The sequence below is a fragment of the Pleurodeles waltl genome, chromosome 4_2 (assembly GCF_031143425.1).
Source record: "Pleurodeles waltl isolate 20211129_DDA chromosome 4_2, aPleWal1.hap1.20221129, whole genome shotgun sequence".
NCBI classification, from domain to species: domain Eukaryota; kingdom Metazoa; phylum Chordata; class Amphibia; order Caudata; family Salamandridae; genus Pleurodeles; species Pleurodeles waltl.
The window spans coordinates 607,212,794-607,235,809 of record NC_090443.1 but is presented as its reverse complement, the minus strand read 5'-3'; the positions used below and the strand labels follow the sequence as shown (position 1 = coordinate 607,235,809).

Genomic DNA, 23,016 nt, shown 5'->3' with positions numbered 1-23,016 from the left:
GGGAACTGTGGCAGCCAGCCGGTGTTCCCTCTGTCAGTTTTGCCCCTGCAGGAGTGCGCCCTACTCGCCTGTCACGGCTTGGGCCGAGGACCCTGGGCTGAACACAACAAGGTGTCCAATTTTGCAAGAACTACGTCAGATACAGCTTCAGGCTTGCCCCATTGTTAATGGCCTAATTTAGAGTTTGGTGGATGGTTTACTCCCATCTGCCACATTACAAAGGCCATTGGATATAATGCACTTATAATAGGGTGGAGGGAATATTCGTCACATTTGTGATGGAGTAACTCGTCCGACGAAACCTAAATCAGGCTGTATTTCTGAAGGTAGAAATCCTGACCGGAGAAAGGTGTGAAAGGTATGTGCCTGACGCAAGGACTTCGGCTGGGGCAAAACCTAAACTTCTCCCATTCACAACTTTTCTCAACAACAGTTTCAACTGGACATTGTACAATGGTTATCGGACTCAGAGAGGACTTTGTCGGATACAAACTGCAACCACGCCTTAACATCACAGAGCCTTGCACCAAACAGTTTTCTTCTGTTATTTTGGAAAGGAAAATCCCGCAACCTCCCTCCCCCCACCATTGAAATCACCTCCGATTACAAGGGCAGGCATTACTTATTTTTGACTAGTACTCACCGTCAGGGTTTGGCTGGCAGTGACAGAAAGTAAAAATACTGCTATATGTTTGCCCATCCTATTTGAAGAGAAGTTTGGCTACAGTGGTGAAGGAGTAGTCACTGCCATAGCCAAATTTAAGGTCCACCAACTTCTAAATCAGGCAGCAGACCACTATATTGGAGGGGATAGAACTCCATTGCTACAGAGTTCCCTCTCTGCAAACATATAAATTGGGCTTTAAGTCAGAAGATAAAATCTTTGACCCGGACAGCCCAATTGGTGTATCTGAAACATGTTTCATCCAGTCAGCCTTAAATCCCGCCTATGTCCCATGCCCCACAAACAGTGCCTACTGATTGCTGCACAATCCAATGGCAGTAATGGTACTTGAGCACCGCTCCGGTCAATAACACAGATTTTGTTGATCCTTGTTCCCACTCCCAAGGGTCTGACTGCCAAACCAACTAAAATGTACTCAATGTATGCTAACAAAGTGGGAGGTCAAAGTGTATAATTCCGTTCCAGCGCATATCCAGAGAATAGGAACTGTCAATTAATCCACATAGATAGTCAAAAAACAGTATTAAATAATGCAGGAATCATTCTTCACACATATGGACTTTTTCACATTTCTTTATTATCAAAGATTCTCCAATACAGCTAAAATGCAACCAACCCGTTTCATCCCGAATGTGGGGAATTAATCAGGGCCTAAAAAGATTACGGTAGGTGGTTTTCTGCATTGGGTCGTTCACTGACTATCGACTAGTGTGTGAATAAAGGGTGGTGTTAATGAATGAACTTTTTAGAACATTAAAATGGCAATAGGTTGTTGGTGGGAATGGATGTTTATGTGCAACAATGATGAGACCCATGATATTAAATGTGATATAGGATGCGCTACCTACATCATGTTAGTTGTGGATGCTGCCGTCATTTTGCCTAACTTGCAATTGTTTTTATTAAAAAGTAGAAAGTGCTTGTAGATGTATATGATAGGGAGGATGGCATGTAATTAATATTTTCAACAGGCAGGTTATGAAGTAAAGAAAGTAAATCAAAATGTGAGGAGGATAATGCTCTCTGTTGTGATTGGGGTTTACGTCAGGCGGTTTCTTGCATCATATTGATTATCTATGAGTGTGTGAATAAGGGGTGGTTTTAATGGCTTCATTTCTGTGAAGTTATAATGGCACTAAGTTTTTGGTGTGAATTTATATTTCCTTGTGAAAATGATGAGAGTCACGACATGAATGTGATGTAAGATGCACTACCTGCACCATGATATGTATATAAATAAGGCAATTGTTTCTGTTTTCCAACAGTGACGTTGAAATTGATACATCAGAAGAACCGCGGCTACGATTTATTTTTTCTATGATCATCACGTTTTGTAAGTACATTAATCATTTACTCAATACAGATTGCATTAATTAAAATTCAATGGAGGGAATGAGGGATACGTAATGGAAAGAATCTTCTGAAGATGTTTTTTTTATTGAATATCACAGAAGCATAGGATGATGGTCTAGGGGACAGAATTAATGGCACTACTATGACAACAATGAATTTTCTTATTGTGTTGGGCGTTGTTTTACTAAAATAGAAAACAAATACAAAAATATGAAAAATGTAGAATTTAAAAAATATATATTTTGGCATAATTAAATACAGGCTAGGACAATACAAATGTACAAACGTGCAATTTTCAGTAAAAGTCTTGATTCCGTGTTTATATATGTAGAATTTCTTTAGGTCCTGGTGAAGTCCCTGCATTCAGGATGAAACACATTGGCTGGGCCTTTGTTCTTTTGGAGAATCTTTGATAATAAAGAAATTTGAAAAGTCCATGCAAAGACTGAATTCCTACATTATCTACATCATCTATGTGGAGTAATTGACAGCTCCTACTCCATGTTTATGCGTTGAATTGGAATAATACACCTTGCTTTCCCACTCTTTTAGCCTACTGATTGCTGCTCTAATATCTAGGTGCTTTGTGCCTTAAATGTTTTTTGAAAATGTATTTCTCCAGTTCTCATTATTGGCTTATTGTTGTTTGCTTTCAGTTTGCTCATTACATTTTTCTTTATTTTATAAATTGACTGTGGGAGTTTTATTGTGTTGGGTTTTGACTGTTTAATTGCTTAGTTAGTCCTAAATATTCTACACATTTCCCTAAACTAAGCATATCTGGTCTGTGGTACAGCTTCAGGGGCGTTGGGGTGGGTAGGCAGGTGAGCCCAGGTCTAAAATATTGAAGCTGTGTTTCACTTTGAGGAGTTTCTGGGCTTATTTCTTGTGGTAGACTTCTAGCTTCTATAGATGTAAAATGTTCCTTGTAATGCGAGATTGAGGAAACAAACGCTGGACACATTATTTTTAATTTGCATTCCGATAATGTTATCTTTTAGGAGCAGAGAAACATATAATTGGTGTTCTGATTTACCTACTTAACACCTTCTTGAAGTCATAATTTTGGCTTACCCTTATAACTGTGCACTTTTCTAAGTCAACTAATACTTTCCTGCCCAATCACCCAACAAAGAGTATGAATGTAAAAATAGCAGAAATTTGAAAAAATGTCTACTATGAGGAAACAGAATGATATAAGTATGAAAAAATATATATTTTCAAATACACCTGCTTTGAAAACCCTACAAGCCTTTATCCCCCTGTTGACCAAATATTGCCATTCTTGCATTTACATTCTGAAACCTTCTCTCACAGGTGTCAAACATTCCAATGCACTTCATGTTCTGCAAGTTTTTAGAAGCCTTACTTTTTTCACCCCAAATAAAAATATATAAAATATTATTTTTCCTCGTTTCATTCATCGAACTGAATACTTCAGATCTGCAAATGTCTAGCTCTCTTACTAAAAATCTCTCACTCATGGTCGTGTTTCTGGAAAGATAAACCTTCCTAAAATTAAATGAGTCACAAAATGCATCAAGTAAATAAATAACTTTAAAATGAAATACCAAATTGACCAAATAAACACTTCCTCGAGAACTCTTGAAGTAAAAAACAAAACCTTTCGTTTCCATACAAGACAACGGAAATGTAATACTATTATAATAGTGAAGCGAACAATGAAAATAACAATTGGTAAGGGAGGAGTGAAATGTGTGTGCTGAGGAAATTAATTCCAACCCACTGCAAAAACATGCACTAGTTGCATTAATATTTTGACAAGACAGGAGGCTTCTATAAAGCGTCTTATCTTGCTAAGAGCAGCCCAAACAAAATACACCATATTTCCCTCAGGCGCTCAATGCTACAAATCAATTTAAAACTAAATTAAGTATAGCTTAGGAAGCCCCACAGCTGACAGCCTCTTTTCTTGCCACTTATAACACAGATGAGTACTGTGGGGGTCATTACGAGTCTGGCGGTTTACTGACCGCCAGATTCGCTGTGATGGTCTGACCGTTGCCAATGGGGCGGTCCGATTGTCACATTATAACGTGGCGGTAGCGGTGCGGTTGGACCGCCAGATTATGACTGTACGATGGCCTGGTGGTGTAAGCGGTCCTAATCCACCAGGGCAGCATTGCAAGCAGCGCTGCCCTGGGGATTACAACCCCCTTCTCTGCTGGTAACACCGCCCTTGGCATGGGCAGTGAAGGGGCCCCCTGGCCAGCACTGTTGCAATTTTCACTGTCTACTTTGCAGACAGTAAACATTGTGACGGCTGCTGGTGCACGCTGTGCACTACAGCATTGCCGCTGGCTCTATTACGAGCCAGGGACAATGCTGTAAGCCGATTACCGCTGGGGTTCCGCCCGCTGACCCAGTGGGAAACTTGTAATAGGCCCAGCGGGGAGGCTGCCACACTGGCAACAACCTACACATCGGATCTTCAGTGGACGGGCTTTTCCATCCGTCGATGTCATAAGAAGGCCTTGAGTGTCTACTTATTTCATTCATGTGTCAAATAGTTGTACATTATCTCTTTGTCCCTGGTCCTTGTCCCAGCCATTACATAAGAGATGTATACATCTCTTGCAGGTGAAAGAAACTGAAGAATGTCATGGCTCCTCCCACCCTCAGGGCATCATAAGTGCAACCACTTGCAAACAATGGCTTAGGATAGGAACAGGTAGCCAGTTCCCTGTTGAGCACAGACCTAGTGCATCTGGCACAGATGGATCCTGGGCATTGCACAATGCGCTACAAACTTACCACATGAGGAGGATGTTTTCCCTGGTGGTACAAGCATTCAGGGGAGTATGCTGTCCATCGAGAAGCAGCTAGGTATATTCTCCAGTTCCCTTTGAGATTCGTCGCAGGGCGAACAATATCACTCATTGTAGCACGGGTAGTATCTCTGGTGGTTCAGCATATTAGTTAATAGTGTCTCTATTGTTGTGCATGCACAGTGATAATTGTCAATGTAATACGCATGCAGAAGCTTTTATTTGGTATTTGAACGCAGAAGTAAGCATTTGTTGCGTTTCTATGGTGCTTTTTGGGTTGTGATTGGTCAGACCAACATTAGGGCAAACACAGTGGGACGAGGCATTATCTCGGAGAGTCCTCTTCAACTTCTTCACTCTCTCCTCCTAAAAAGACGCAAGTGGAACTAAATGGGGATAGCTCGAGAGATAATCTGGAGGAAAAATCAGGACAATTGTACTAGAGACTATAGCGCTGTAAAAAAATGTATTTTAATCATTCCATTCCTCCGCCACCTTAGTCATCTTCTTTAGGATCGGATTTAGAAGAAGAACATATAGAGACTTAACTCAGTGATCAGAGGGGTAAATGCATAGATAAAGATTCTGGCTATAATCAAAACCAAACTGGGATTTCCATTTGAAGAATCGCCACAACTTCCACTGATCCTGTTTTACGGTAGTTCGAACATGCTCCACCTATAGTTATCTATATTAATTTGCATCTCGCCGAAGTCTTAAGGGAATGGAAAGACCTGCATAAAATAAATGTCCCTTGATTCATGTCAAAATTATATACAATTGAAGGAGTGGATAAAGCATTTCTAACTACGTTCCAATTGATTCATTTGTAGCAAGTTTGTTTGGAAGAACTCTAGTGGCCAAGGAAAGCATTTTAAAAGACCAAACAGATAAGATTGATTCTTCACCTAATCAGTCTTATGCAGAGGCACTTTTGGCAAAGTGAGCAGGCAACTACGGAGTCTATATTATTCAATCTCTAATTTTAGATATCATATCTCTCTTTAAGGCAATTCAGGTGAGAGCTGAATGCTTGGCACTAGGTGCAGCTGCTTCAAAACAGATATCATTAATCTCTCACATCTCTTTTGACGTTGTCCGGGCAGCAGTCCTATCAGAAGCAGCCACTATATAGAAAAGAAGGAACCTATATCTGAGAGAGTGGCATATGGATCTTGCCCAGAGGTCTGCAGCTCTGTGTATACCCTTTGATGGTATAAAGCTGTTTGGGACTAAGTTAGAGGGAAAACTCCAATGTCTCTTAAAAAAAAGATACATTCTACAGCCTTTCGTCAATCTTCTATTATCTCTAACTACTTTTCTCCATCATAAAAGTTTTAGTTTTGGCAGCCATTAAGAAGAATGTCAAATCAATCACAGTACAACTTCTCAAAAGGACAAAGAGAGAAAAGGTTTAAGTCTCAGCCATACCAGAATAATAAAGCTCCTTCACCGATAAGGAATCAGTATCCTGACAATGCTGAAGATGGCTGCTAATGCCCAGTATGAAGCTGGATTTCCCACTTCATGAAGCCATGGAAAGATTCTCCTTTTGACTTATCGGTGTTGAATGTCATAAGGAAGGGCTATCAGGCAGAATTAACATCGCTACTACCAGGATATTAAACCATTCATATGCCTTGCCTTCAGAATCTTGCCACCAAGGAATCAATGAAGGCTGCAAAACTAAAGTTGCAGATGAAGAGAGCTATTGCACCAGTTCCAAGATTGGAGAGGGAGAAGAGATCTTACACATTGATACAAAGAATTCCATTGAAGATGTACGATGTTGCAGGATTATGAACCTTAGCTGCATCCCAAAAACCATCACTGCAGGCAACACACCAGAGGTGCTGTGAGGGATGTCCCTGAGATCTCTAAAGGTCGGACAGAACAGATTTTATGTTGATGAATTGATGGCTCTTGCCATGTGCAGCACCTTCTTAAGTGTAGCCATAAATCTCTCTACAATGTAATTTACCTGGGGCCCCAGGGGTTCTATTTTTTGGTGCAAAAATCCCAGATAGGTTACAAATTCTGTCATCACTCTTCTGTTTAATGGAGGTCCGTTTGACTCTAGAAGGAATACCAAATATTAAAATATTTTGTGGTGGGGCCGCAGGTGAGCAATAGAAAGATCCACCTGTCAAGATCCAGTCTTTGTTGTCCTGGGAGATACCCACCACCCGGACACAAATGAGTGCTTTTTTCTGACACACTTGTTCCTACAGGTACTTTATGGCCAGCTATGGGCTATAGATGTGATTTTTGGAATCCTAACAACCAAGAAAAAAGGTGGGTTTGGTCTGCAGAATACCTAAAAGCCTTTAAGAACCTGAAAAGAGCCCTGCACAATGTGATTGTAGAGAAGGCTCTCAACTATAGGCAGCCTTTCTTTGTACAGTCTGCTTCCCATATAACAGATTTGGGTCATGGAGAAAGAATAGTTTGCCATTGTTTACCACAGTGTGGGCTTTAAGGAGGTGATCCTGACTGATCAGAACCCATTTGAGCAGTTGATGGCAATGAAGAGAAAAAAATCTCAAATTACTTGGTCTATCTCATTAGAAGGCCTAGATTTCACAGTAGAGCTCGAATGTGGAATGACTCATGGGAATGCAGATGGACTTTCCGACTGGTTTTGCTGATCTGATGAACAGATTTTTCCAACGCTGGACTAAGCATCCCAATATTTTGACTTTTTTGGCCTAGGTCTGTCCCTGACTGTGTGAAATCATGGCTGTGCTGTGTGACCTGGAATGGTGCCCCAAGGGTGCTTTCATAGTGGACAGAAGACCACTGTTCCTGTCTTGGGCATACCATAAGTGGTTGTGGCAGCTTACCATGTTTTTGGAGTTCGATTGTGTGAGCAGACCTTTTTGTCTGTGTTAGTGAATAGTGTGGCCTACAAGTTCACTTCTGTAAAGGTCCTCTGTTAGGTATGTGGTGTCTGTGTGCAACACATATTCAGTAGTATGATTCTGTGTGTGAGTGACCTTGAGTATGGAAGAAAATAGGATCCATTAAGGATACTCTTGGCTTGGCATGGCATGGCACAGGATAGAGGATAAGGACAGCTTTCCAGACAATGGAAGGGTATTTACAGCATTCCTAACGTTGGAAGTTGTAGATCAAGACTCTGAAGTGAGGAGAATGAAGGCAAAGGCACATTTAGCAATTCCAAGGAGTCTTTGTTTGTGAGGGATTGCTATTCAGTCTTTCTGAGCATAACCATCTGGTTGAAGGTAGGGGAGAGTGGTGGGACTGCAGTTTTTTTTGTTCATGATGAGGGTGTTTTTAGGTGCGACGCTTCTTTTCGACTATTCCCAATTACTGCTTCACAGAGGCTGACATCAGGCAGGTGAAGAAACAGAAACCCCATACTTCATTATGCCTGTGTTTTGTCATTCTTCGAGCTTGGCGCATCACCTGTGTTACGTGCTATGAGCAGCATCACTCTAAACAATGACTGTGTCTGAAGAGTAGCCTGACAAGGCCACTTGAAAACAGAGCCCCCCCAAAACTGGTTCTGAGCTTTAACACAGTGGATCCACATCCCCTGTCTAGAAAGTGTGTGAGAAAGTGTAACCTAAAGCACCACACTTTGTTCCAGTTCCAAGTCCTTCAATACCAGGGAGTGTTCTGAAGAAAACTGAAAGGATTGCTTTGTGACCAGGGTCTGATGTATGCCTGACAGTAAGTCTCCCAGATTTGAGGGAACTTCTCATGAAATTTGAAGATTCTGCTGCAGGGGATAAGGGTCTGCTTAGAAGCCTGGTAGCCTGCCTGCCTTCTGCCTGCTGTCTGGCCTCGCAGGATAAGAGCCTGTCCGGGAGTAGAAGCCCAGCGAGTCCCAAGGACTGAAGAACAGCTAGAGGAAGCTGACTACCTGAAAGCAAGCTAGCCATGACCCGGGCTGCTAAGGTTCCCCTAGTCTCTTAAGACTGGTTTTGTGTGGGAATGCCTTTACACATTGCACCTATATCAGCCTGCAGTGTGGGTGACATTGGCCCAATCAGGGCTGCGACTGCTTGTACTAGCTCAATTGGGCTGCATCTGTAGTGTGGATGACATTGGCCTGAGAGGGACTGCAACTGTTTGTACATCCCGGTCAGGGCTGCTGCACCTGTCATCTTTATGATATTGGCACAATCAGGGCTCCAATTACCTGTGCCAACCAAACCGAGGTGGCACCTGCTGAATTGACTAGTAGGCCCCAGAGAAAGTATGGCCCTGCATCATTTGGAACTCACAGTCAAGGCTGACCTTATCCGGAGCTGCAACAGACTGTCCTGAGCTCTGGCGTCATGGTACCTGTTCCACATAGTTAAGGCAGACATCTATGTATAAGGAGATGTGCATATGGCCATGCATGGCCTACTCGACAGCCTCTGACATTGTCTTTGCTCACCGTGACCCTAAGAGACTTACACATCCACTCTGAATAGTGAGTAAAGGGCCATTGCATTACCCATCATACCACCAGTGAAAAGACACTTTACAAAACGTGAACTGAGTGCACATTTGTCTTATCGGGACATTTGGGACTGTACTGAGCCTGATTTATACTACTGCCCTAACTACTGGGGCTGGAGGTAACCAGCCATCCAGGGATCACCTGGGGTAGGACTAGTATAAGTGCACAAAGTGGGGGTATCACTACACAGGATAATCTCAACCAGGATCACTGGCTTGTATCCTAAGTTGGACTGTGTAGTATTTTCTGTGTGATTAAGCGTACTTTCCTTTCGCAAAAGGCAACCACTGGACTGGTCAATTAAGTTATTGTGTCTTCTGGTTGATTGTTGACTTCTGAGCTTGTGAGCTCCACTCTACCTGCTAGAGAAGGTAGTGAATGCTCACTCTCATTACCCTCACAGTCAAGTGTGGAAATAGTTGTCCTTGACCCAAGTTTCAGAGCCATAGAACAGTTCCCAGGACACCAGTTGCAAACAACCTTACCCACCATGATTGGGACTCATAGCCCCTATCTGTAGACAGAAAAAATAAGACTTTCCACTACTTATGCCAATGAAACCAATGAAAAAGAAGAGGTTAGTGAGAGGATTAGTAAACAAGCTGACAGATTTTACATATCCACGATGGAAGACTAAATTACCTCATTTTTATATCACCAGCACTTTTGCTTGGGGCATTCCAAATCACTTCAACTACTGGTTTCTCAGCATCGGATGTGTGACTGACGGCAGAATTCTGTGAAAGAAACATGGCTGCAATGAGAACTTTACACAAACAATTCACATTCACTTATTTAGGGATTCGAGCTTGTCAAAAGCCACTCTGCCAAAAGCCATGTACAGTTACAAGAATTAATAACATAAGGTGGGCATTTGTACTAGGGCAGGAAAGGCAGTGTGCTAAGTAAGTCACTTTGATGTTGTGAGATGAGAAAAAAAATGCTACAGTACTTCATTCCTACATCTTCCACGACAAGCAGTTAAGAGGAGACGGTAGGGGCATTTTGCAGAACACCAAGCGAATAAAGACACTTATTATGCAGTGGTACTTAAATGAAATGAAGAGGTCAATGTTAAAAAAAAGTTATAACGCGTCCCTTTATGACAAATTTATACACTCTGGGACTCGTTTTAGGCCGATGAATCTTTTGACCCTGATTGAAGACACCTTAGGACGAAATAGCTAATCAACATGTCAATCAATATGTCAATAACGCCATCAATATTTACCATATTTACCATTTATCATAATAAAGCAATTCACATTAGTCAAAGACATTAATAAAACTCAGAAACCACCATGACCTTTCAGTAAATAAATAACCACAGCAGTTTAGTAAGATTTTGTGATATTTATTCCCTATTGAATACAATTCTAATAGCAAGTTTATTAATTTCAATAGCAAAAAGCTCATCAACATTGTCATAATTTTGCAACTCAAATAAGACTTCATCAAAGCAAGAATCACAATTATTAGAACATAACACGACGCCAACATAGGTTATCCTTAGCAGAGTATCATTAGCACACTTCTTCAACAAAGCATAGATTCAGTCATTTGTCTATTTGCATCCGTTTGGTGAACCCCTCAACTAGGAAAAGCAAACAGACAATCACAATTTCATTGTCATATAGTTACCCTCCGTATTGGGTCAGCATTCAGATTCAGTCTTCGTCCTCAGGACATCAGTTGATTCGCCATCAGTCAGGAATTCAGCAAGAGCTCGGTAAGGCAAGGTAAGAGGTACTTCCCTCATAAGGAGGTAAAGTATAAACAGGCAATATAAGGCAAGGATGGTTTTAAGAACCAAATTAGCAAGTCACTAAATAGAGTGACAAAGTGTCTGGATCATAGCAATAGCATTTCCCTAACTAATCTGAGTGGCTCCTCGTGTCTTAGGTTTTTGTCCCTTTTCTGTTGCACAGTCCCCAAATTTCCCATTGGATGAGGGGTTCCACCCCACTATCTCCATCCAATAGGTTTCCAATTAGCTCATCAAATTTGTCACCCCATAACAGTTCTCACGTAGTTTATTGGTCCTTAAGATTGATGTCTTCAGCCGGTAGAATGTCCGGTATGATTTCATACTCTCGTGGTCCTTTGCACATCTTCAGTCAGTGGCTCCATTGTCTGTACCGGTTCAGGCGACCTTGTACCTGCGAGTACTCTACACTGTTGCATTCAGCTAAAATGTTTCTTTAAGCAAGTCGAATTTCATGAGAACGGATCTACTACAGTTACATTCATCTTCTAGCTTTAGAAAAACAAGAGTTCATGTCCTTCAGCAAGTCAGCACTCTGCACGTTAGAAAAACACAATTAATATGAAAACCAGGCAGCTAGGCCTCTACTCATGCTAACTAAGGCCTTAACGATTTATTAGCAGAACTTTGGCATATAACCCTTTTATTATTAGTGTAAAACCATATTTTATTATGACATTTCATCATTATTAGTCAGTTTCATTAGTCCCCGTATACATTGACGGCCATTCCCCGTGGGCACATTTCAAGCACGCATTTAGCAAAATACATTAATACATTTTCTATGCAGCATTATTATGCATTAGTTCATAAACCATTCATGTCAATATTGATTATATAAGCTACGCTCTCTCAGTCCCTCCTCTGATGACACTTGTCATCACACAAAACCTTTCCCTTCACAACCTTTCATTTTCTTCAGGGTTCGCATTTCAATATCTTCCTCCCTATGTGACTTTTCCCAAATTTCTTTGAACATTTTCTCCTTTTCCTTTTCTTCTTTTCTTTTATTGCGTTTTGCCAAAGTTCTCTTAATCCTTTTACTAATTTTGCAAGATAACCACAGTCCTAATAGACAAGTTAGATCAATTAATATACCCCCTACTATTTTTGCAAGTACCCCATTCCAAATATTACTAAACCAGTTTCCTACTTTGGTAATTCCTTTCCCAACCTTTTCCCAAACTTCAGGTTCTTTCAGCTCCTTTAAATCTGCACGATCTCTTGTTAGGTTAGTAAGCATACCTCTAATCTTTTTACTATTATCAGGAATGAATGGGCAACAATGGCGCTCATTAAGCATCTTACAGACTCCGCCACTCTTTGCTAAAAGAATGTCTAAAGCAAGCAGGTTTTGAAGAGTCATAGCTCTTTCTGCAGCTAATTCAGTATCCATCAGGAGTATAGCCCCTGTGAAGTTTGTCAGCATGTTATCCACAATAGTAGACAACTTTCGAATCTTTATGAAGTTTAAGATAACCCCTTCTGAAGGAATTATGGCTCCAAATATGTCACCTACGACAGCAGCCACTGTCTCTCTCTTTTGTCTTGCATGATGTAATTCAGACATTTTAGGTAGTTGCTTTAAGTCATCAATCTGGTAGATCTTTGGGAAAACTATTCCCAAATAACATGTCCCATACCATCCCTTTGGAAGACGGTAATAAGCATTAAGTCCACATATTTAATAGATCCCAGGGATCGCTGGATCCTGTCCATTTAACATGAATGTCCATTTACTCTGAAACAAAAACACATGCCTACATTCACTCGTTCCCACAAATAAAGTGTCATGCTCAGATTTTGGCCTACATATACAAAGCTTTCCTACATGCAGTGCATCTATTGCTAATTTACCCTGTGTCTTTATTGCGGTGTAAGCATAATCATTTGCAAACATGCGTTTTTCTAAGCCCTGTTCTAGCCTTTCTCTTAGTGCTTTTCGTCTATCATCAGTGTGTTCTAAGAAGCTTTTCTCTACAGGCATTAGTAAGCAAGTTAGATTATTGCGGTGCGCATAAACTGTTCCAAATGTCAGTGTCGGCTCAAAGAAACCCCTAACTATTTTTATGTTATTATCCTTAGCTAATTTATTTAGAAACTCAATCACAGGCACAAAACAAAACACTACGTCTAGATTAGAGTAGAAGTATTGCACATGTTCCTGATTATAGAATCTAGTTAATAGCAAACTACAGCTAATTCCGTAAGTGAGTGGCAGACTATGGTAAGTAACCCCTTCTTGTACTGACGAAGGAAACTTGGTGCACACATGGCAATTTCTCGCATCCATTGTGTCAACATACTCATTCAGCAAGTGATAGAAGACATTAGTAGATAGTTTTTTTTTCGAATTAGTTCCCTCATGCAAGTATTTAGTATCCTGCTCAAACTTCTTCCATGGTGTTAGTGTAGCAGTCTCAGGAGTTGAAGCATTGTTAGTCACTTTCTTATCCACCAACGGCATTCCCACAATCAGACTTATAATTATTACTGCACACATAATTCCCACACCAACAGCCAAACATGCACGAGTCCTGCCCTTACTACTATTATCCCTAGTGTAACTCATGATCTATAAAAAATCAGAGAGCGGAAGAATACAAAGCAAACAATCTACTTGAGGACAATATAAAACTTTTTTTTTTTTTCTTGTGCAAAAGTCTCTCTCTTTCTTAGCAAGTATTGACAGCGTTTCACTCGCTCCACGACCCTTTTTGTCAAATCAGGTTAGCAGCTTGTCATAATCGTTTTTTCAGAGTCAATTCAGGTTAACAGTGTCACATCCGGTAATTTATCAGTCTCTTTTCTCAGCTTTTCAGCTTTCAATTTCAATTTTGATTTTCAACACAGTCTCTTTCTAGAGTTCAATTCAGATGCTGTAGTATTGACCTGGAATTTCTCAATCAAAACAGAACGCCAAGAATTCTTGTTGTCATTCAGCTGATGTTGCATATGCCCATTCAGGACCTGCGTATCTTCTGTTTGCAACTCTCTTTCTTTTCAATTTGCGATCACCCTGTAACTCTCCTTCACTGAGATCTTCTTTCCTGGTTGTGTTGACTTCCTCCTCTATTGTGTCATTAGGGATCACTTTCTCCCCTGCAGCTTGTGGCTCCGGCCAGTTACCCCCTTTAAGTGTTTTCTTTCTGCTTGGCCTTTCAGGACGTTGAACAGCTCCCTCCTCTTGTGCTATGGTGTTTTCTCTTGATGGACCTGCAAGCGGCTCAGAAGGAGTCAGAACACCTTAACTTCCTTCTGCCTCACTTCCTTTGCCTTCAGGTTCAGTTATGGGCTCAACTTCAAACCCGTATCTGTCTGCTTCTGGGAGAACCTCTCTTGGTGTCAGTTCCCCTCTTGCCTCGGCTGAGATAGGCTCACTGTCACCCCTCTCGAACTCGTTTACTGTTTGAGTGACTAAGCCGTCCTCAGCAGGCTCTCCTTCAGTCTCAGTTCCCCTTTGATTTCTCTCCAGCCCTGAGACTTCCTTCTCTGCAGCTGTTGTTTTGGACAATTCAAGTTCCTCATCAGTTGGGCATGTCACCTTCTTTGTGTGATTGGCATGTATCCAATTTGGAAGACCTGCACACTTCACAGCAGTAGTAGTCATCAGTATTACTTGATATGGCCCCTTCCAACGTTGCTCCAAACACGACTTCCTCACATGTTTCTTGACAACAACCCAGTCACCGGCTTTCAGAGTGTGAGCTGGATCACTTATCGTGGCAATGTGGTGGCCTCCACCTGGTGAGAAAAAGAGCGGACCACATCAGCTAGACCCTTGCAGTAGTCCAACACCATATTACCCGTGATATTCACAAGAGCATTTGCAGGCACTGCGGGCAATCTCATAGCTCGACCCATAAGAATTTCATGAGGAGATAGTCCTGTTTTCTTGTCAGGTTTCTCATTGACATCAGCACTAAGGGCAATGCATCTGGCCACTTCAAATTGGTAGCTGCGCACATTTGTGCCATCCTCGACTTCAAGGTACCATTCATCTGCTCCACTAGTCCTGGTGCTTCAGGGCGATAGCTACAATGCAGCTTTTGTTCAATGTTCAATGCAGCACACAGGAGCTTAATCACCTCATTGTCGAAGTGTCTGCCCCTATCTGATTCTAAAGAGATCGGAAACCGGAAACGTGGTATCAGTTCTGTAGGAAGTTGGCTCTGTATGTGCTATTTCAAAGTAAGGAATAGCATGCACAGAGTCCAAGGGTTCCCCTTAGAGGTAAAATAGTGGTAAAAATAGATAATACTAATGCTCTATTTTGTGGTAGTGTGGTCGAGCAGTAGGCTTATCCAAGGAGTAGTGTTAAGCATTTGTTGTACATACACATAGACAATAAATGAGGTACACACACTCAGAGACAAATCCAGCCAATAGGTTTTTATATAGAAAAATATCTTTTCTTAGTTTATTTTAAGAACCACAGGTTCAAATTCTACATGTAATATCTCATTCGAAAGGTATTGCAGGTAAGTACTTTAGGAACTTCAAATCATCAAAATTGCATGTATACTTTTCAAGTTATTGACAAATAGCTGTTTTAAAAGTGGACACTTAGTGCAATTTTCACAGTTCCTAGGGGAGGTAAGTATTTGTTAGGTTTACCAGGTAAGTAAGACACTTACAGGGTTCAGTTCTTGGTCCAAGGTAGCCCACCGTTGGGGGTTCAGAGCAACCCCAAAGTCACCACACCAGCAGCTCAGGGCCGGTCAGGTGCAGAGTTCAAAGTGGTGCCCAAAACACATAGGCTAGAATGGAGAGAAGGGGGGTGCCCCGGTTCCGGTCTGCTTGCAGGTAAGTACCCGCGTCTTCGGAGGGCAGACCAGGGGGGTTTTGTAGGGCACCGGGGGGGACACAAGTCCACACAGAAATTTCACCCTCAGCAGCGCGGGGGCGGCCGGGTGCAGTGTAGAAACAAGCGTCGGGTTTGTAATGGAAGTCAATGGGAGATCTAGGGATCTCTTCAGCGCTGCAGGCAGGCAAGGGGGGGGTTCCTCGGGGAAACCTCCACTTGGGCAAGGGAGAGGGACTCCTGGGGGTCACTCCTCCAGTGAAAGTCCGGTCCTTCCGGTCCTGGGGGCTGCGGGTGCAGGGTCTCTCCCAGGTGTCGGGACTTAGGATTCAAAGAGTCGCGGTCAGGGGAAGCCTCGGGATTCCCTCTGCAGGCGGCGCTGTGGGGGCTCAGGGGGGACAGGTTTTTGTACTCACAGTCTTAGAGTAGTCCTGGGGTCCCTCCTGAGGTGTTGGATCGCCACCAGCCGAGTCGGGGTCGCCGGGTGCAGTGTTGCAAGTCTCACGCCTTTTGCGGGGAGCTTGCAGGGTTCTTTAAAGCTGCTGGAAACAAAGTTGCAGCCTTTCTTGGAGCAGGTCCGCTGTCCTCGGGAGTTTCTTGTCTTTTCGAAGCAGGGGCAGTCCTCAGAGGATGTCGAGGTCGCTGGTCCCTTTGGAAGGCGTCGCTGGAGCAGGATCTTTGGAAGGCAGGAGACAGGCCGGTGAGTTTCTGGAGCCAAGGCAGTTGTCGTCTTCTGGTCTTCCTCTGCAGGGGTTTTTCAGCTAGGCAGTCCTTCTTCTTGTAGTTGCAGGAATCTAATTTTCTAGGGTTCAGGGTAGCCCTTAAATACTAAATTTAAGGGCGTGTTTAGGTCTGGGGGGTTAGTAGCCAATGGCTACTAGCCCTGAGGGTGGGTACACCCTCTTTGTGCCTCCTCCCAAGGGGAGGGGGTCACAATCCTAACCCTATTGGGGGAATCCTCCATCTGCAAGATGGAGGATTTCTAAAAGTCAGAGTCACCTCAGCTCAGGACACCTTAGGGGCTGTCCTGACTGGCCAGTGACTCCTCCTTGTTGCTTTCTTTGTTCCCTCCAGCCTTGCCGCCAAAAGTGGGGGCCGTGGCCGGAGGGGGCGGGCAACTCCACTAAGCTGGAGTGCCCTGCTGGGCTGTGACAAAGGGGTGAGCCTTTGAGGCTCACCGCCAGGTGTCACAGCTCCTGCCTGGGGGAGGTGTTAGCATCTCCACCCAGTGCAGGCTTTGTTACTGGCCTCAGAGTGACAAAGGCACTCTCCCCATGGGGCCAGCAACATGTCTCTGGTGTGGCAGGCTGCTGGAACTAGTCAGCCTACACAGACAGTCGGTTAAGTTTCAGGGGGCACCTCTAAGGTGCCCTCTGTGGTGTATTTTACAATAAAATGTACACTGGCATCAGTGTGCATTTATTGTTCTGAGAAGTTTGATACCAAACTTCCCAGTTTTCAGTGTAGCCATTATGGTGCTGTGGAGTTCGTGTTGGACAGACTCCCAGACCATATACTCTTATGGCTACCCTGCACTTACAATGTCTAAGGTTTTGTTTAGACACTGTAGGGGTACCATGCTCATGCACTGGTACCCTCACCTATGGTATAGTGCACCCTGCCTTAGGGCTGTAAGGCCTGCTAGAGGGGTGTCTTACCTATACTGCATAGGCAGTGAGAGGCTGGCATGGCACCCTGAGGGGAGTGCCATGTCGACTTACTCGTTTTGTCCTCACTAGCACACACAAGCTGGCAAGCAGTGTGTCTGTGCTGAGTGAGAGGTCTCCAGGGTGGCATAAGACATGCTGCATCCCTTAGAGACCTTCCTTGGCATCAGGGCCCTTGGTACTAGAAGTACCAGTTACAAGGGACTTATCTGGATGCCAGGGTCTGCCAATTGTGGATACAAAAGTACAGGTTAGGGAAAGAACACTGGTGCTGGGGCCTGGTTAGCAGGCCTCAGCACACTTTCAATTGTAAACATAGCATCAGCAAAGGCAAAAAGTCAGGGGGCAACCATGCCAAGGAGGCATTTCCTTACACAACCCCCCCCCAAACGAAAGAGGATGAGACTAACCTTTCCCAAGAGAGTCTTCATTTTCTAAGTGGAAGAACCTGGAAAGGCCATCTGCATTGGCATGGGCAGTCCCAGGTCTGTGTTCCACTATAAAGTCCATTCCCTGTAGGGAGATGGACCACCTCAACAGTTTAGGATTTTCACCTTTCATTTGCATCAGCCATTTGAGAGGTCTGTGGTCAGTTTGAACTAGGAAGTGAGTCCCAAAGAGGTATGGTCTCAGCTTCTTCAGGGACCAAACCACAGCAAAGGCCTCCCTCTCAATGGCACTCCAACGCTGCTCCCTGGGGAGTAACCTCCTGCTAATGAAAGCAACAGGCTGGTCAAGGCCATCATCATTTGTTTGGGACAAAACTGCCCCTATCCCATGTTCAGAGGCATCAGTCTGCACAATGAACTGCTTAGAATAATCTGGAGCTTTGAGAACCGGTGCTGAGCACATTGCCTGTTTCAGGGTGTCAAAGGCCTGTTGGCAGTCCACAGTCCAGTTCACTTTCTTGGGCATTTTCTTGGAGGTGAGCTCAGTGAGGGCTGTCACAATGGATCCATATCCCTTCACAAACCTCCTGTAGTACCCAGTCAAGCCAAGGAATGCCCTGACTTGAGTCTGGGTTTTTGGAGCTACCCAGTCCAGAATGGTCTGGATCTTGGGTTGGAGTGGCTGAACTTGGCCTCCACCTACAAGGTGGCCCAAGTAAACCACAGTTCCCTGCCCTATCTGGCATTTGGATGCCTTGATAGAGAGGCCTGCAGATTGCAGAGCCTTCAAAACCTTCTTCAGGTGGACCAGGTGATCCTGCCAGGTGGAGCTAAAGACAGCAATATCATCAAGATAAGCTGTGCTAAAGGACTCCAAGCCAGCAAGGACTTGATTCACCAACCTTTGGAAGGTGGCAGGGGCATTCTTTAAACCAAAGGGCATAACAGTAAACTGATAATGCCCATCAGGTGTGGAGAATGCTGTCTTTTCTTTTGCTCCAGGCGCCATTTTTATTTGCCAGTACCCTGCTGTCAAGTCAAAGGTACTTAGAAATTTGGCAGCACCTAACTTATCAATGAGCTCATCAGCTCTTGGAATTGGATGGGCATCTGTCTTGGTGACAGAGTTGAGCCCTCTGTAGTCCACACAAAACCTCATCTCTTTCTTTCCATCTTTGGTGTGAGGTTTGGGGACTAAGACCACTGGGCTAGCCCAGGGGCTGTCAGAGCGCTCAATCACTCCCAATTCTAGCATCTTGTGGACTTCCATCTTGATGCTTTCCTTAACATGGTCAGACTGTCTGAAGATTTTGTTCTTGACAGGCATGCTGTCTCCTGTGTCCACATCATGGGTACACAGGTGTGTCTGACCAGGGGTTAGGGAGAAAAGCTCAGGAAACTGTTGTAGGACTCTCCTACAATCAGCCTGCTGTTGGCCAGAGAGGGTGTCTGAGTAGATCACTCCATCTACTGTGCCATCTTTTGGGTCTGATGACAGAAGATCAGGGAGAGGTTCACTCTCTGCCTCCTGATCCTCATCTGTTACCATTAACAGATTCACATCAGCCCTGTCATGGAAGAGCTTAAGGCGGTTCACATGGATCACCCTCTTGGGGCTCCTGCTTGTGCCCAGGTCCACCAGGTAGGTGACCTGACTCTTCCTCTCTAGCACTGGGTAAGGGCCACTCCATTTGTCCTGGAGTGCCCTGGGAGCCACAGGCTCCAGAACCCAGACTTTCTGCCCTGGTTGGAACTCAACCAGTGCAGCCTTTTGGTCATACCAAAACTTCTGGAGTTGTTGGCTGGCCTCAAGGTTTTTGGTTGCCTTTTCCATGTACTCTGCCATTCTAGAGCGAAGGCCAAGTACATAGTCCACTATGTCCTGTTTAGGCTCATGGAGAGGTCTCTCCCAGCCTTCTTTAACAAGGGCAAGTGGTCCCCTTACAGGATGACCAAACAGAAGTTCAAAGGGTGAGAACCCTACTCCCTTCTGTGGTACCTCCCTGTAAGCGAAAAGCAGACATGGCAGGAGGACATCCCATCTCCTTTTGAGTTTTTCTGGGAGCCCCATGATCATGCCCTTTAATGTCTTGTTGAATCTCTCAACTAAGCCATTAGTTTGTGGATGGTAAGGTGTAGTGAATTTATAAGTCACTCCACACTCATTCCACATGTGCTTTAGGTATGCTGACATGAAGTTGGTACCTCTGTCAGACACCACCTCCTTAGGGAAACCCACTCTGGTAAAGATACCAATGAGGGCCTTGGCTACTGCAGGGGCAGTAGTCGACCTAAGGGGAATAGCTTCAGGATACCTGGTAGCATGATCCACTACTACCAGGATATACATATTTCCTGAGGCTGTGGGAGGTTCCAGTGGACCAACTATGTCCACACCCACTCGTTCAAAGGGCACCCCCACCACAGGAAGTGGAATGAGGGGGGCCTTTGGATGCCCACCTGTCTTACCACTGGCTTGACAGGTGGGGCAGGAGAGGCAAAACTCCTTAACCATGTTGGACATATTGGGCCAGTAGAAGTGGTTGACTAACCTCTCCCACGTCTTGGTTTGTCCCAAATGTCCAGCAAGGGGAATGTCATGGGCCAATGTTAGGATGAACTCTCTGAACAGCTGAGGCACTACCACTCTCCTAGTGGCACCAGGTTTGGGGTCTCTGGCCTCAGTGTACAGGAGCCCATCTTCCCAATAGACCCTATGTGTTCCATTTTTCTTGCCTTTGGACTCTTCAGCAGCTTGCTGCCTAAGGCCTTCAAGAGAGGGACAGGTTTCTTGTCCCTTACACAGCTCCTCCCTTGAGGGTCCCCCTGGGCCTAAGAGCTCAACCTGATAAGGTTCAAGCTCCAAAGGCTCAGTTCCCTCAGAGGGCAGAACTTCTTCCTGAGAAGAGAGGTTCCCTTTCTTTTGCTGTGTTGCAGTTGGTTTCCCAACTGACTTTCCTGTTCTCTTGGTAGGCTGGGCCATTTTTCCAGACTCCAGCTCTACTTTTTCACCCTGTGCCTTGCATTGTGCTCTTGTTTTCACACACACCAGTTCAGGGATACCCAGCATTGCTGCATGGGTTTTTAGCTCTACCTCAGCCCATGCTGAGGACTCCAGGTCATTTCCAAGCAGACAGTCCACTGGGATATTTGAGGAGACCACCACCTGCTTCAGGCCATTGACCCCTCCCCATTCTAAAGTAACCATTGCCATGGGATGTACTTTTCTCTGATTGTCAGCGTTGGTGACTGTGTAAGTTTTTCCAGTCAGGTATTGGCCAGGGGAAACCAGTTTCTCTGTCACCATGGTGACACTGGCACCTGTATCCCTCAGGCCCTCTATTCTAGTCCCATTAATTAAGAGTTGCTGTCTGTATTTTTGCATGTTAGGCGGCCAGACAGCTAGTGTGGCTAAATCCACCCCACCCTCAGAAACTAGAGTAGCTTCAGTGTGGACCCTGATTTGCTCTGGGCACACTGTTGATCCCACTTGGAGACTAGCCATTCCAGTGTTACCTGGATTGGAGTTTGGAGTGGAACTTTTCTTGGGACAGGCCTTGTCTCCAGTTTGGTGTCCATGCTGTTTACAGCTATGACACCAGGCCTTTTTGGGATCAAAGTTTTTACCCTTGTACCCATTGTTTTGTGAAGAGGCTCTGGGCCCACCCTCCTGTGCAGGTTTTTGGGGGCCTGTAGAAGACTCTTTACTATTTTTAGTTTTGGTTGTCTCATCACCCTTCTGCTGGGGAGTCTTTGTGACCCCTTTCTTTTGGTCGCCCCCTGTTGAAGTCTTGGACACCCTTGTCTTGACCCAATGGTCCGCCTTCTTTCCCAATTCTTGGGGAGAAATTGGTCCTAGGTCTACCAGATGCTGATGCAGTTTATCATTGAAACAATTACTTAACAGGTGTTCTTTCACAAATAAATTGTACAGCCCATCATAATTATTTACACCACTGCCTTGAATCCAACCATCTAGTGTTTTCACTGAGTAGTCAACAAAGTCAACCCAGGTCTGGCTCGAGGATTTTTGAGCCCCCCTGAACCTAATCCTGTACTCCTCAGTGGAGAATCCAAAGCCCTCAATCAGGGTACCCTTCATGAGGTCATAAGATTCTGCATCTTGTCCAGAGAGTGTGAGGAGTCTATCCCTACACTTTCCTGTGAACATTTCCCAAAGGAGAGCACCCCAGTGAGATCTGTTCACTTTTCTGGTTACACAAGCCCTCTCAAAAGCTGTGAACCATTTGGTGATGTCATCACCATCTTCATATTTAGTTACAATCCCTTTGGGGATTTTCAACATGTCAGGAGAATCTCTGACCCTATTTATGTTGCTGCCACCATTGATGGGTCCTAGGCCCATCTCTTGTCTTTCCCTCTCTATGGCTAGGATCTGTCTTTCCAAAGCCAATCTTTTGGCCATCCTGGCTAACTGGATGTCCTCTTCACTGGAGTTATCCTCAGTGATTTCAGAGTTGTTGGTCCCTCCTGTGAGGGAACCAGCATCTCTGACTATTATTTGTGGAGTCAGGGCTTGAGAAGCCCTGCTCTCCCTAAGTAGGACTGGAGGGGGGGAATTTCCCTCCAAGTCACTATCTTCATCCTCTGAGTTGCCATCCTCAGAGGGGTTGGCCTTTTCAAACTCTGCCAAAAGCTCCTGGAGCTGTACTTTGGTAGGTTTGGGGCCCATTGCTATTTTCTTTAGTTTACAGAGTGACCTTAGCTCTCTCATCTGTAGATGGAGGTAAGGTGTGGTGTCGAGTTCCACCACATTCACATCTGTGCTAGACATTATGCTTCTAAAAGTTGGAATACTTTTTAAGAAACTAAAACTGGTTCTAGAATCTAATTCAAACTTTTACAAACTTTTAAACTCTAAAAGAAATGCTAAACAGGATCTAACACAAGGCCCTAGCAGGTCTTTTAAGAATTTAGAAAACTTTTCAAATTGCAAAAATCAATTTCTAATGACAATTTTGGAATTTGTCGTGTGATCAGGTATTGGCTGAGTAGTCCAGCAAATGCAAAGTCTTGTACCCCACCGCTGATCCACCAATGTAGGAAGTTGGCTCTGTATGTGCTAT

The 23,016-nt window shown here is 44.1% G+C and overlaps 1 protein-coding gene across 3 annotated transcripts in view; it reads right to left on the bottom strand.

Annotated features, from left to right (window-relative positions):
• The window catches only part of LOC138294190 (putative ferric-chelate reductase 1), a 173,259-nt gene that overhangs the window by 59,467 nt on the left and 90,776 nt on the right, over window positions 1-23,016 (bottom strand). For all 3 annotated transcript variants that reach the window (XM_069233352.1, XM_069233353.1, XM_069233354.1), the window contains exon 4: window positions 9,947-10,041. In XM_069233352.1, the coding sequence (XP_069089453.1) occupies window positions 9,947-10,041 (95 nt within the window). The remainder of the gene's footprint in view (window positions 1-9,946; window positions 10,042-23,016) is intronic.